General features: G+C 44.1%; 1 protein-coding gene across 4 annotated transcripts in view; it reads left to right on the top strand.

Annotated features, from left to right (window-relative positions):
• Window positions 1-1710: 1710 nt before the first annotated feature.
• EVA1C (eva-1 homolog C) overlaps window positions 1711-15493 on the top strand; it is a 40568-nt gene continuing 26785 nt past the window's right edge. Inside the window, exon 1 of one of the 4 annotated variants that reach the window (XM_040584921.1) lies at window positions 1711-2179. In XM_040584921.1, the coding sequence (XP_040440855.1) occupies window positions 2053-2179 (127 nt within the window). In that variant the 5' untranslated portion in view covers window positions 1711-2052. Of the gene's footprint in view, window positions 2180-5552; window positions 6832-7387; window positions 13900-15493 lie in introns of those variants that run through there. The other 3 variants (XM_040584918.1, XM_040584920.1, XM_040584919.1) reach the window with 3 other exon arrangements.

Below are 15493 nucleotides of genomic sequence, written 5' to 3' on the forward strand. Positions count from 1 at the left end.
AGTATGGCCCCCAAATGCTATCTTTTATGACAGGGTAAAAATCAGTGCTACTTACAACATTCCCCTGGCGTTAATTTCTGCCTTTGGTGGAACTAACCTGTGACAGCAAGTTCAGAAAATGTTCGATTAAATGACCAGGTATGGCAAGATCAAGGGGAGTGATGAGAGGAGCTGGCAGAAGACTCCTGCAAGTCTCCTTCCGGTACCACAGCCAGAAGACACAGGGTAATGGTTCAGTTCAGAAGCAAACACTGTCCGTATCTGAAGCAGCCAGAAGGAAGGCTTTTGCACACCTGGCAGAGCTACTGTTCTCTCTTCCCATCCATGTTTGCAGTTGAAGATGCTTCAGAGCTATTCCATTTTATCCTGTTCTTTTGGCATCTTTGATCCCATTTATCCAAGTTCAGTAAAAATCGATGGCATGTCCCTGACCTCAGGCAGGTGCATGTGAAATCTGGTTTGCTCTTATCTGTCCAAGACTAAGCAAGCATGATTATAATGTATGTGTTATCCAGTTGTTGTTGTGTGTGAAGAGGGAGAGAGTGAGGAAAGAAAGTGGATTCAGATTCAAACATGAAGTTCAAACTGGTCAAAGTTCAGTGTAACCTCCAGAAAGAAGTGCCAAAGTTTGGAAATTCAAATCTGGATGTTATCCAACTTCAGTTGGAGCAGGAGGAGAGGAACAGAATTAACAACATTAGTTTGATTCCATCATCATACTCACCCATGGTTGATTTTTTTTCAGGAGAAAAATCAGTGTGAACATGCTTGCCAGGATGTTAAGAGCGAGATGTTCTTGCGTACCCACTTTGTACCCAAGCACAACCCCAGGGCAGAAGACGCTTTGCATGCCCTGTTTCCAGTGTTGCTTTTAGGCTCTTTCCTGAGGGCAGCTCTTACAGGAACTAGGAAATGTGTGTCCTGATTTATTCTCTTTGTTCCCCCATACCTTAAAAGGAGCTCTGAATTATGTTTGAAGGTGGCTTAGCAGGTTGTAACAATTTGTTTGAACTTCCCATTGGTGTACTTTTCAGGCTTACAAAAGATTTCAGGGAACAACGTGAACTCTCTGCAAGTGACTTCAAGATGTTTTCTCACTTTGTAACGAAAGCTTTAAGCAAGCCTACACCACTTCAAACTCAGCTATGCTGAACTACGTGAGTCTTAAAAGCTAAGGGCTGCAATAAGGTGTTGTCAGGCAACAGCATGAGAGGAAACGGAGAAAGGGAAAGTTTCTTTTGCAACTTGAAGGAGTCAGAGCCATTTCTTAACGCAGCTGTTTGCCCGTGAAATCCAGAGCTCCTTCCAGGCATGGCTGTCAGCTGGGTTTCCCCCAGACACCTGGAAGCCGGTACATAAGGGGCTGGAGCTGTTGACTTGGCAGGGTCTGGCATGTGGGACCGAGAGGTCTGAAGGAGGAAAAGTAGGGAGATTGCGCTGTGGGGAACAGGGAGCGATGGGGAGCACCTTGCACCTGTCTTGGGAAAAACACAAGCTGGGAAACGTTGTCACATGAGCCAGGGTGCGTGTTTAAGTCCGTGACAGCCCTCTAACCGTCGTCAAGCAGGAACGAGGGGGAAAAATAAGTGAAGGCCGTTCGGGGGTGCGAAGTCAAAACCGTGCCTGTTCGCCAAGAGGGAGGTGCCGGGACCTCGAACTGCCCGGAGGGGGGTGGAGAGAGCCGGGGGAGGGCGGGCGAGGTGCAGCCGGGTCTGAGTCAGCCCGGCCCGCACGATGCGCGCTGAGGGCAGTGCCAGGCACGGCGCCGCCGAGAAGCCTCTTCCCTTCCCCGCCGCCCGCGCGGGCTCCGCGCCTCCCGGGACCCGCTCCCGCCGCGGCGGGGGGCGGCTGCGCTGCGGCCTCGGCCTCGGGCAGGGCCGCGCCGCCCTCCTCCTCCTCCTCCGCCGCCCGCGGTGTCCCGGGGCAGCCGGCGCTGCCCCGCGGCGGAGGGCGCCCGGCGGGCCGGGGGTGGCCGTGCCGCCAGCCGGAGCCGGCTCCATCATGTGAGGCGGCGGGTCTGCCCCCCCGCCCCGAGCTGCCCTCTCCCGCACCATGAGGGAAGGGGATGCGGGGCGGCACCCACGCCGGGGACAGGTAGAGCCCGGGCGGCTCCTCCGCTTCCTCTCCTGCGTGATCCTCGTGTGCGGCGCGGAGGTCGCGGCGCTCGCCGACTTCTCAGGTACGGGGCGGGCGGGCCGGGAGCGACTAACGGTCACCCGGGACGCGGTGCGCGGCGCGGCAGCTGGGGGGCTCGGCGGCGGCCGCCGGGGCAGGAGGGCACCTGCGCCCCGCCCGCCGGGCAGGGGTCTGGCGGCGCGCCGGGTGCCGGCCCTCCGTGGCGCCTCGGGAGGGCAGCTGGCCGTGCCCCCGCACCCCGGCCGGGCGCGGGCGGGAGGTGCCGGCATTCCCGGGCGCGGGCGAGCGGGGGCTGCCGCCTCCTGCGGTCCCCGGCCCGGTGGCGGCCCGCGCCCGAAATAGCGCAGGAAGCTGCGTGTCACCGGCGAGCTCCGGGCACGCCGTGTCCCGGGGCCGGGACGCGGGCCTGCACCCAGAGGGGCGGGGGCGCGTGATTCAGATGGGCCGTGGCTGCGGCCCGGTGCGAAGGAGGGGAGGGAGGCGGCGAGGGGTAAGGGCTCCAGAGAGGTCCGGCGGGGAACGGGCGTGAGGACTTGAGCTGTCGGTTGCTTCTCAGCTGCGCGGAGAGAAAGCCGTGCGTGAATCGGCCAGGGCCTGACCAAAAGTGCGTGGAAGTCCCTGGAAAGATTCCCACTTTCTCCTGGAGACTTGGAGTCGGGCCCTGAGTGCGCCGTCCTCCGCTCCGGTAGCGAGCGAAAGCTGCGCGCCCCTCCGGGAGAGCGCTTCGCCTGGCCGCGCTGGGCTGAGGGGGTCGCGCCACAGCGAGCAGGGGCACTAGCTGTCCCTCAAAAGTCACATGCGCGACCACTGCGAGGGTGCTGCATCGGTGCAAACCGAAATGACCGCAGAAGACGGGAAGAATGTCCTTGTTCCATCAGAACGAAGCAGCAGTCTGGCTTTTCTGCTTGAGAAAACTGCTTTTGTAACTTTTCTCGTGCTCCAGGACATCTCACTGCAGTTAAAAAAGTTATTTAGAAGAGCAGCGTCCTTCCTTTCTATATTTCACAGTAAGCAAAGCATATTCCTGGTGGCTGCAAGCTTAAGGAACTACATTTGGGTCAGAAAGCAAACCTTACCCTTAATAAACAGCAGAGCTTTCCAAAAGCCAGTGGAGTGCACTGGAACAAAGTTAGCATGTAATTAATAGTCCAAACGTGTTGTTATGCATATTAATATAGGTCGTGTTAATACAGTTCAAAATGCTGGTAATGGTTCTGTAGAAACTGTTGTCTCAGCAATAGGAAAATACCATTTGTGATTTTATTATTGTGCCCAACTACATAAGCCTGAACTTTTCTAAGCAAGCTACCACCACATAAAGATCAGAATGGTATACTTGGATAAACAGTGTTTCTCCTATCTGATTCCTTTCACATGTAGAGGGCTTTTAAATCCTTGCTATCTCATTTGTTGGTGTTTTTTTGGCTTAACTGCTGGCTTGTAGATGTTAGTTTTGGAATCACATGGTAGTTCTCAACAAGAAAATAAATAAATGTTTAAATTTTCTCTTTCAAATAGTCACTGAGTTAAAAAAAATATCCCTCTAGTTTATCTAGGAAAGTTCCTCTCACAAAAGTCCATTCACTTTTCAAATGAAGTTATTTAGATAAGGTTATCCCAGATACATTTCAGAAGTCCAGCAGTGTTCAGCATTCATTGTGCATTGAACTTTCCGAATAGTAGAATGACGAAGGAAAAATCTCTGTCTCACCACAGGTATCAGTATTAAAAATGTCACGCAGTCAATTCAGTAAATAACATGCAGAAAACAAAATCAGATTCCAAAATTCTTGCCAAACTGGTAAGTTTCCAGGCCTGAACAAATTCTGCTCACATTTGCTTTTTACTTTTAACATGAATATTAATCCAGAATGACAGAAAAGACCAAAATGTTATTGGAGCCTCTTAAAAAAAGGTATCCAGAGCACACAGAAAAGTTTTTAGCTACCTACTAAAGTAGGTGCTGTGGGCCAGGAGCTGTCAGCCGTAAGGTGACACCCTCCAGTGCCATCCCCAGCCAGTTTAATACCTGTTAAAAGAATTACAAGCAGCTCCGTGACAGCAGCTTCAAGCTGAGTTTCTAGCATTGCTGAATTTCCTTATTTGCTCCCTTCCTCGGCAGGAACAGCGACTTGATTTTTCATAAGCTCTTGTTGAATTTACACGAAAACAAATCTGCCCCGTTTAAAGGGGCAGTGCCCTGCAGCTGCCAAGGTGCAGGCAGCTCCTGGGGGATTACCCTGAGGGATAAGGAGTGGGGAGCTGGCTCCCCCTGCTTTACCCACTACCTGCACTTTCACTCTTCTGGAAAGGATCAGGTCTAACCCTGCCCTTCTGAGAGTAAAGCTTCCAGGCGGCAGGTTATAGATTTCTGCGTGTAGCCCATGTCATAGCAGAAGGAACAGAGCTCTGCACCTTGAGCGTGTTCTGCGTGATTTGATCTGGCACTGGGAATTTAGGAGTGCACAGAGAACTGGAAGGCCAGTTGCTAAAACTTCTCCTTTTCACAGATTTCAGGCTTTTATACCCAGATTATCAGGCATCTGCTTTTTTGGGTCATTGCCTTTTCCGCTTTCCAGCATCAGATGTGTGTCTCCAGCATCAGATCTCTACCTCAGCAGCCCAAACTCTCTGTGTCATGTTGTTCCTGCCGCCCATTCTGACAGCTGCTATAATCATTTCCCAGACTGCTGTCAGATCGCAACTGCACGTGTAATCTTTGCTGTTTGCTTTATGTATGTATTAAATGGTGCTAGCAATTCTAACCTGCCCGGAGTCCGTTCGTTAATCACAAGACGTAGCTGCTTGCTTGTAACAATACAAAGATGACCCCTCTTGGGATCTGTTTGATAGATTGGAAGAGAGAGCAGACAACAGCGTATGTGGATAGTGAAGGGTTATTATTTATTTTTTTTAATGTTTGACTTGTATTTATTTCCCTATTTAAAAAACTCATCATTTTTTATGGATCATTTAACCGAACAGAAGCAGTGAAACTAGTACAGCATTTATACTTCCTTTTTGTAAGAGAGAGGTTGGCAGCTGTGGCTGCAGATTTCTTTGGTTATTGCTGGGCCAGCTCTTCATTTGGTTATTGCAGGTCAGTTGCTATTGTGATCTTGTTACTGGTCTTGTCCTTATAGAATATAGAGCTGCAGGTTCTTGTTCTCATAGGTTTCAGTCCAAATTTTAACTATGACAAAAAATATTTGTTTGGTGGGTTTTGTTTTGGGTTGTTGGTGGGGTTTTTTGAGACATTTCTTCACTGTACAATAACATTCTAAGAACTGGTATGCGAATTGGTATTTTCTGGAGAGAAAAATGTTCTGAAACAAGACTCCAGAAGCAGTTCTAAATCAAACTCTGTGAGGAGGACTCAGTGTCAGTGAACAAAATTAGTTTCTCCTTTTAATAACAGGAGATAATGGAGGTAATTTGATATAAACAATACTTAAAGATCTGCATAATCTATTCTCCTTTAGCAGTTTGGTGGCATCAAAGAACATATTCATTAATTGCACTGGTGATTGAAAGTGGAGGTTTGCTCTGAGATCTGCAGTCCTCCATGTGATTAATTTTTAAAAGTGGAATCCAAGCATTTATGTCCAAATTTGAAACTGAAAGCTGAAGATTTGGAAGAAGAGAGAGATAGTAAATCCACAGTTCTTTCCTTGGATCTTCATGCATATTCGTTTGATCCTACAGCTAGAGACTTTTCTTCCCCTCATGCCTAGTCTTCAAAACACATCAAACCCGCCTTTTCATTAAAATATTTATTCATGTCCACAGTTTCATTCCTACTTGACAAAGCTCTGTCCTCACATTGTTTTTCTGTGATCACATGCAGCTTTCACATTTCAGATCAGGTCCCAGTCCAGCAGACTGAAGACTGCTGTGAATTTTGCTATTTCTCCAGTCCCTGGGAGCCAAAATCCTAAATAATCTGGGCTCCCAGGAGACTGTCAGAAGTGAAGAGAGAAACATTTTTCAATAGATCAAGACCGCATGACAGCCATTTCCTCACAGCTTCTCTATGTTCAAGGACTGGTTCCCAAAATAGCCAAAATAAGGAGCTGGCAAAACCAGCAAACTTATATACTAATACCTAACTTGCATACCTATACTGTATAGGTTGGTGGGGCTATAGAAAGCCAAACTGCTACCAGAGCTGCTGAGGGAGAGTTGGTTTTGCTGGAGATGGTGGCATTTGCTCAGGAGCATATACCTTCCCAATAGCAGGAGTCACCGGTCCCTCATCTCATCCCCCTGTCCTCTTTGGTGGCAGTGGGAAAAGGGCTCGGCTCTCCCCTTGGGTCTCTGTCTTAGACCTGTTCTGTCTCCCACTTTTATTCCATCTGGTGCAAAAGTGAACTGACTTCTTACATGTCTGGGAACAAATTCCTTCTCTCTGGCAGCACTGAGGAACACCCATTTACCTTTTCTTATGCCTCTTTTTTTTTTCCTCTTCTTTTCTACATGCTACTTTGAGCTTAGGCTTTCTGCTTGAACTGGCCTCCTTTGCTCACTTCATCAGTCAGTCTCCCTTTCTTAATCTTGGTCCCAGCCAGGTTTTCTGGGCAGCTTTCAAGAAACGTGGCTGTAACTGAAGATCAAAAATGAAGTAACTGTGTGATTGCATAACTGGGCTGAAGAATGACTTTCTGGATGTGAACAGAAAAAGCAGCCACTGCTTAGGTAGAACATTTTAATCTTTGTCTGCTGGTGTCAGCTTTTCTTTCTTTTTCCAGAACAGTTCAGACAGAACTAGGCATTACTTTAATTCCATAGACTTGATCTTCTGACCCAACAATAGAAAACAAATGGATCTAATGAAAAAGCAAACCAGTTCACCCAAGAAATATAATCTGATCCTGTGGCCTTTCTGCATTAAAAGTTTCCATTAAGTTGTGGCATTTGCCCATCCCAGATTCCCCCAGGCAAAAGGAAAGCAAACAAATGCTTCAAGCAAATGCTTTGTTTGTAATAATGTGGCAGGATCAATTGTGACCAACCACAATGATGCAGAGGGTTTTTTGTTGGTTTTGTGTTGGTCAGATAAAATCCTGTATAAATTTTCTTGAGTCGGTTCTGTTGACTCACCGTGGCAAGTGGAGCTTATCCTTTGACCAGGATATTTAAAGAGGTGCTAAAAGGAGTGATTGTCAATGATGCATCTTCTTGATACTGCCTTGTAAAAGTCAAATGAAAAATTTGATTGTTTTGTTTAAAGACAAATGTTTTATTTTAGAAACATTTTTCACTATAATATGAGAGTTAAACCTCAAAGTCTGGTTTGAAGTTTCTCAAAGTGGAGTGGGTTTGGATCTGGATTTGTTCTGTGGAACAAAGAGATGTGTGTCAGAAATGAGATCTTAGTTTAGATCATGGTGCTGAGATCCAAGGTTTTGTTTCAGGCCTATGTCTGCAGTTCTTGCTTCTTGAGGAAGTGTAACTTACAAAATTCCATTTTAGAATTGGATTTTGCCGAATATTTTTTGTTAAATCCACTCATCATCCTTGTTAGAGAAGTAAAAGCTTTGGTCCTATTAAGTTCCTACACATTTTGTAAGCATAAGCAGCTAGCATCCCCAAGAAAGGATGCTGTTCCAAAAGCTCTCCTCAAGTGAGTTAAAGCATAGTGTGATGCTCCTACCCCTACAACAGATGTTGTAAAAATCAGGGATGAGACACAGACCTATAGGAAACCTGACTTCCTGAGCTCCACTGCTCAGACACAAACATGTTTGAGTCTGTCTTTGAGATTCTTACACCTTTGGGGCAGGAACTCTCTTTGTTCTCACTGTGCAGTTTGCTGGCACCTGACACATCATATGTTATTTTTATTAAAAATAAATAGCAGGGATTAGCTCCCCCCTGCCTTCCTATTCCATCTGCTGCTGATACCCTTCTTAGTAAGACAGATCTTCCAGACAGTCTCAGCTTTATTAGAGAAAGGGGTCACAGACCTGTTCCAAGTAAATACTCAGATTTTGATGGAATTGTCCCCAGACAGAGAAAGCACTGTCTGACCGGTCACCAGTTATCAGAATTCTGTCATCTGCCAACCATAATCTACAATTAAAATGGAAATATTTTGATATATTACCAAACACAGAGAAAATAGTGTCTTAAAGGGAGCTGAAGAGCAGAAGGAGGCGTGGTTGCGCCTTATTTGTTCAGCACTGGTGAGTCATTTCATCTGAATTTCTATGCATTTGAAGAGTTTTGTTTCAAAGGTCTATTGTGTGGCTTCTGGCAACAAATTAAATACCAGTGATGTTTGGCTCTTAATTTAGAATTAATTTTAAAACATCACTCATAATAAGACCTGATTGAAAGCCTATGGTCACTGGAAGTATTCCCAAGGATTGCACAGGGCTTTGGATGAGGGTCTCAACCCACAAATATCTGTTTATTTTTCTTCATTGTATTTATTCTTGGATGGAAAGACAAGAATTAATTTTTCAGAATAATTTTGGAATTTTGGACTTTTCTTCAGGCAAAAACTGAACTGAGGACAGTGAAATGTTGTAAAGAAAATCATCAGGCTATGAGAGTAAGGTGGGGTTTTTTTCTTTTCTGCTTGGACTTGCCATGCTATAAGCCATCATAATATTGCAGATCAGTGAGCTGTCAGAGGATGGACTTAGTGATTCAGTAGGCAAATTGTCTGATCTCCAATTTATGTGATTTTTTGAGTGTCAAAATATAGATGGGAATACAAAAAACAAAGAGTTTGAGTCAGAGTTCTGTTTACAAAGTTAAACCTGCATTTCGTTTTCCAAAGAGCTGGCAATGAACAGTACTCCCCCCCTGTCTCAAGTTTGTATGGATGTTCAGGTTCATAAATCCAAGTTTTCAAAGAAATATTTTCCTCTAGTGCCTGAGGTTTTCCTGCTTGCGTTCTCTGGGAAGATTATAACTTTGCTGTCTCTTAGGCATAATGATTCACTCATTCTGTCTCCAGAAGCAGTTGCCACCCGCTGAGCCTTTCTCTTGTTACTTGTTAATGGCAGTAGAAGAGGCTACTCTGCCTCCAATCAAAAGAGGATTTTTTGGCAAGGGCAGAAAAGACCATCAGTCTCCCTTAACAGTGTTGTACCTCTTGTCAGCATTTTAGGACAGGAAGGAGAAAATATTCCTTTTCTACTGTAATAGTTCCATATTAAGTCCCAGGACACATGTTTATCCCTGTGGCTTCATGGAATAGCTGAGAGAAGTGTAACTGACTAGCATGGAGTTTACTACAGACCAAAATCTTTGGTGATCAGAAATAATTTGCCTCTTCCTGACACAAAAAGGGAAGAAGGAAATAAAAAGAGAAGGTGAGTGACAAAAAAAAAAGTGCCGGAGGATCTCTTCAATTTCCTCAGAAAGCCATTGGGATGCAGCGAAAATAAGCATCACTCCTAGGACACAAGGTAATATGAAACTGTAGATCTGAAGGAAACAGAGAACAGCTGTGGGAAGATACGAGAGAGAGAGAATAGGCATCTGGTTTGCAAGTGTGGGATTCATGTATTTTTCCACTCTGCAAAAATTTAATTCACATAACTACCACATGCACTCTGAGCTGAGTGGCATGGGTATGAAGAGGTTATGTGGTTCCTGGAGAAACAGTGCCCATTTGGCATAACCAAAAAGTTACAGGAGGTCTGTACTTACTTCATGATATCTTGGTCTTGTTTCTCTAAAAAGAGCTTATGGCTTGGCTTCTTGCATGTGCTGCTGCTCCCTGAGTAAAATCTGTTTGTGTACTGGAGTCTGAATGTGTTTTTATGTTGAATTATCTGCTGGTTACATTGGTCCATTCTCTGGCTTAAGCGGAAACAAGCTCTTGCTTAATCTGACCCTCAGATTTAGCAGTGAGAGTTAGGGTCAGTAGGATGGTTATGATCCATGTTATGATCCATGAGGATCTATGACGATGAGGGGAAAAAATTAAACAAGACAATTTCCTTGGGAAAGCGGCCATGTTGATAGAGCAGTTCATGGAAAACCTGACTGGTGTCTTCATCACTGATGCCTGCTTTGATTGCCATACAATCCCAAAAGCATTTTCACTTTTAACCTAAGTATTTTCTTATTGAAAGCTTAATCCTTCATCTGTGAAGGCAGTGAAAACAAATTGCTCCATTAGCAGCAGGCTGATTAGCTTCCAGTGTAAGTATGCTGTCTCTTCAGCAGCCAGTTGACTTTTTAGCATTAGTCAATTAGATTGAGTTGGAAGTGACAGTTCTTATGTTGACCTGTCAGCTCAGGCTTCAGTTTTGGGAAACTTGTAGGATCTTTATTTCTTTTAGAAATTGAAAGGTGTTTTTTTTTAATGGTCACTAATAGATTACTGCTAGTTTTTCCAAGTGAACATCTACCTCACATCAAAAATGTTTAGATAATATAAAACATACAGTGATTATACAAAAATTATTTTCCTTGTATGGCAAACCAGCTTTTCATGCCACCTCCAGCAGTACAAGTGAAAGGATGAAGTTAGGAGGATAGCAGTCACTTGTAAAGAGTATGAGTGTTGGGGGAATAGTGGAAAAAGGCACGCTGGAAAAACCAAGCAATGGAGGGTAGTTAAGTCAATTAGTGACTATGCAAGAAAGCATATTTTAAGAAAATACAGATTTTTATGTGTATCTCCTGAGTGAAGCTGTTACGCTCATTCCTGAACACTGAATAGAATAAACTACTTCTGCCTAAGGGTATTTCTTACTGATAAAAGGCTGTAAGACCAAGTCTGGCTAGAGTGACTCAAACTGTATGCTTACAAGGCACTGGGATGAAAAAGAATAAAATGATGGGGCAAGAAACATAGTGGTGTGAATTTCAGAAACATTGTCTTTCCTGGTTAATGTTTTACCCTCTGTCACTATTACTGATTCCAAAAAGAGCTGCCACAGCAAGAACGTGCAGACAACCAAGGTAGGAGACTAAAGAGAATTATGAGAGGCTTCTGTGAACGGAGCTAAATAGGCACTGTCATATCCACACGCACAAGCTCAGCTCTGAGAGCAGTGATTATGCAGTTACCCTGAGCAGTGTAGTCTGTGGTGTAGCTGCCTCTAAAGACCAGTGGAGAGTATGTCAGGGGAGATGGGGGAGGAAACTCAGGGGTTAATTTCTCTTCAATGCTTCCTTCACAAACCAATGGAGAAAATATTGCTGGAGAAGTACTGCAGCTGGATCCTAAATACCAGTAAATATTGAATTGATGCTTCTAATGGTGTTTGTAGTAGAGTTAGAGTTTATCAACAATTCTGTTATCACCACATAAGATCTCTTCCTTCAGACTTGCCAATCTTGCTTGTGTATTTTTAATGACTGTTGGCACAACTCTTCATAAAACTGTGGGAGCTGATGTAGATTTACCGAATGAATTAGCCTTCTGGGACTCCCACAACAATATATGTGCTATTTCAATCTATTTTGGTCTAAAATGGATTTGTATGTCTTTAAAATAAGCTAGCAAATTGCTGTGCTAATTAAGCTAGATTGAACGATGCACAGGAACTAATATTACTAAATCTGTATATGAAGGCCCAATTCTGAGAATCCTTGTAGGCTGTGTGCTACTGAGCTTCAGGCTCTAAAAATATTAATTGCAAAGCTGCTTTCTTACCAAAAAGACATTACATCAGTCAACACTGAGACTGCATTTAATAAGTGCTAGCCATTAGACTCATAGCTTGAAGTGCAGTTCTCTTTGATGCTTCTATATGGTGATGTTCGTGCCAGTGCGGTGAGGCTGGACAGAATATACACATTCCTTTTTTTACTCTAGTGCTGACAACTGCAAAAGGGCCTTAAGCCCTTGAGTTAGCATCCTCTGCCATAAGGAATGAGTCCAGCAAATATGATTACCCTGTACTGTCTTGGGCTGTATGTGGGAGACGTAGCACAACTCTTGGCTGACTGCTTCCAAGCTCTTGGTAGTCATATTTGTTCAAACTGAAACTTTCTAAGTTCCCAGTTTTTCAGTGTTCTTAAGAGGAAAAAAAAAATTCTTTCTGGATTTTCATACCTTCAAGTTCATTACTACCTTTATTGCTGCTATTTGAAGCAGTAATGCCAGGAGCCAATGTTGCATATAAAAACCATAACCTTTTAAGAGATCTGTTTCACACACAGAGGTATCTATTTACAACCTTTGCTCTCTTAGGCCACTTAGGGTTTTTTTTGTCTGTCATTGTAATTCTAGTTTATCAGTCCTCCTTTGCAACAAGAATTGATCAGTAAGGCTTAAAGCTTTGCTCAGCTGCTTAGCCTCAGTGTTTTGTGTGGTTTTATGGTACTATGTTTTTTTAGTTTAATTTCTTTGTCAACACAGTGGATGCTGTGACTAATTTGGCTAATTCTGGAAGAAAGGATTACGCTTGGATTCTGCATTGGTGTTTTGAATCTCCCTAGAAAGTTACAATGAGCGAGTAGTCTGGGTTATGCAGACAGTTGGGTGGGATGATACCTTCTGGCCTTCACATCAATGGGATTTGTTTGTTGCTGTATGATTCAGGCTTAACTTTTGAGCCAGTCTCTAAGGCCTTGTACATGATTTTGTATGCAGAGCACCACATACATTGCTTATGAATGTGTGTCTTGGATAAATGGGAAAGCTTCTAGTGGGGCTTTCACACAGAGGCATAGAGATGTTATTGGGACACTGCAGTATTGCTAAGTTTTCTAGTTTTGACAATTCCCACAGTAGCTGACCTTTTTTTAATGAAGTTTATTATTGTTTTAAAGAAGAGTGAGATTTAATATTTTTGAAAAAAGAGGAAATCTAAAGTCTTATTCATTGCAGAATAACGCTTGAAAAAGTGACTGCTGTAGATAACACCACCTCTCCCTCCATCACCCAGTAACCCAGAAAACAAAGAGAAAGCCCCCAACATTAGGTTTAAACATTATGTCATCTAAAGATTTTTATAGGGACTGCTTAAGATTCTGTTTGGTTAGGGTAAGAAATCCCATAACTCACAAGTCACCTTGTTTCGCAGTTCAGGTGCACACACAGCCATGACCTCACTCCATCCGTGCTGGGGTGAGCCGTGGTGGTGCTCCAGCCCTCCCTGTGCCCTGCTTTCCAGGGGAAGAGAATCTCCTCGTGTGCTGGCTGGAGAGGAGCTAGTGAGTACTTCCCTAGCATGCAGGGGACCAGAATGTAGAGGTATGTTGTAGTCCAGGCACAGCCTCTAGATCCCATATTAGATATTTGAAAAAGAAAACGTTTTCTCAGTATTTGCAACTAACATAATGATTAATTAAACAAATACGAACTGAGACATTCTGAACAACAAATAGTTCCCTGAAGTGCCTGTAGCCCAGCCGATGTGCTGGGCTGGTGCCTGAAAGTGACACAGTCTTGCTGCCTGATTTGGGTGGTGACACAACCCTGCTGTCTATTTTGGATGACCTGATTTAATTGCGCCATTTCAGAGAAATGCAGAAAAGGAAGCATGCCTCAGAAACAGTGACAGACCCATTCAACTGTTACAATGCCCTCTCTCCTGATAATCATGGCTGTTATTAATTGTAGAGATAAGAACATATTTTTCCCCTAACCTTACATTGTCGTTTTGCTAAATTTTCTGCCTCGAGGGAAGTGTGCTTCTGTACAGAGTTTGGTAAATGATACAGGGATACTTGTGGTCTCAAGATGGAGCTTTCTACCAGGGTGACTACAAGGCCACGCTGCCCATGAAAGGAGAGAAATCAACTGGAAATTGCTGCCTCTTGTGCAAGCACCACTCCAGGACTGAGGTGAGAGGCAGCAGCTACTGAGAAAACTTCATTCGCTTGATGAACACAGGGCAGGCAGCACCCTGGTACGTGAAGAGGGCTGGCATGAGGAGAGGAAAAAACCTGGAATTTTTCAGGGAAGAGCAAGAGAAAATGATGATTTTTCGAGTGGGAATTCTTTCTCTGCGTGTAATGTGAGCTGCCCAGTCGGCACTGCTCTTCGCAAAGGGCTGACGGCTCCACCTGTGTCTATGTAGTCTGTGTGTATAGTAATAAAAAATGCAGGTTTCTGTGATCTGCCATGTGAGACAAACAATTTAGATGCTAGTACGTCACCACTTCTCTTATCAGAGAACATTAGGTTTCAGCCAATTTCCATTACTATTTTTATCCTTTATTGTGTGCAAATACACAAAGATTTTAGTAACAGCAGAGTCAGTTTAAATGCCACGTAGAAGGCCGAAGAGCATGATGTCTTGTTTTCACCAGTCCCAGTCTGTCTAATACCATTTTTACAAGTGAACGATATTGCTTATACAGAATCAGAGCAATTTTTTTATAAAGGCATTTTTTTTAAAAGGATTGAATAGTTGCAATTGTTGGAGAAAGGTGCTTAGATACTGGATTAGGAATTTGTAGGATCAAAGTAGCAGTTAAGATGCCAGGGAACTCATCCAAATCACAACATAGCTGATATTCTTTAGGGAATACTGGGCTGTTTTGTATACAGCAGTCTTGGCTCCAGGTAACTTAAAACCTGAAGAACTGAAATGATTACAAATATCGGGCTAAATCTTTCAAGGTGTTGAGTGCCCACAACTCATGTTGGGCTGAATACTCTTTTACACTGTGGTCCTTTATGCTATGATGGCGATGTCAAAGGAATTCAGCGGCAGTAAATGTCTCTGGAGGCCCCTTTACCGTATCAGGCCATAGCAAAGTCGCTTGGGTGCAATCGGGCATTCGGCCCATTTTCTGGGCAATACTCAGCACCTTTCAGGAGCAGGCTGACAGAGGAGTGGCTCTGGCAGGAAAGCTCAATTATTTGTGGTCTCAATTACACAGAAAATGTAGGGGATGGATTTGGTTGGGTTTTTTTAACCTGTGAGAAGCCGTGGGGATTTTTGCTGGGCTGGTTTCCTTGAGATCTAGACTGCAAATATGTTTTTAGTGCCTCAGACTGAGTTCAATGAGGTGAAGAACTCACCTACACCTTTGCTGCCCTGGAAGGCATCTTAGCTGACTCCTGTCCTCTCTTGGGCTCTAGATGAAGAACAGCAGATGACAGTGGAGCAGGCTTCTCCTTTCTCTAGACATAGTAACTGGTGAGGGAGCTGAATTTTCCTAGCCAGTTGCGCAGCTGGAGCTGGAAAGGATGTCAGAGAGTAGAAAAATTTCGTTTTCATATCAATTACTTGGAATACTTAAATTTCTATTTTAAAACCTTTTTTAAAATTGTTTGTCTTTGGTGAAACGTTCAAAAAAGGCTTAAAGTGTGAAAATTAAATAGCACGAGCAAACTCTTTTTCAATATTTTCTTTGAGAAAACTGATTTTTGTTTTAATGATGCAAAACCCATGTCATTCTAGTTCTGATTCAGCCACCAAAACAAGAA

The sequence above is a fragment of the Falco naumanni genome, chromosome 2 (assembly GCF_017639655.2).
Source record: "Falco naumanni isolate bFalNau1 chromosome 2, bFalNau1.pat, whole genome shotgun sequence".
Classification (NCBI taxonomy): Eukaryota; Metazoa; Chordata; class Aves; order Falconiformes; family Falconidae; genus Falco; species Falco naumanni.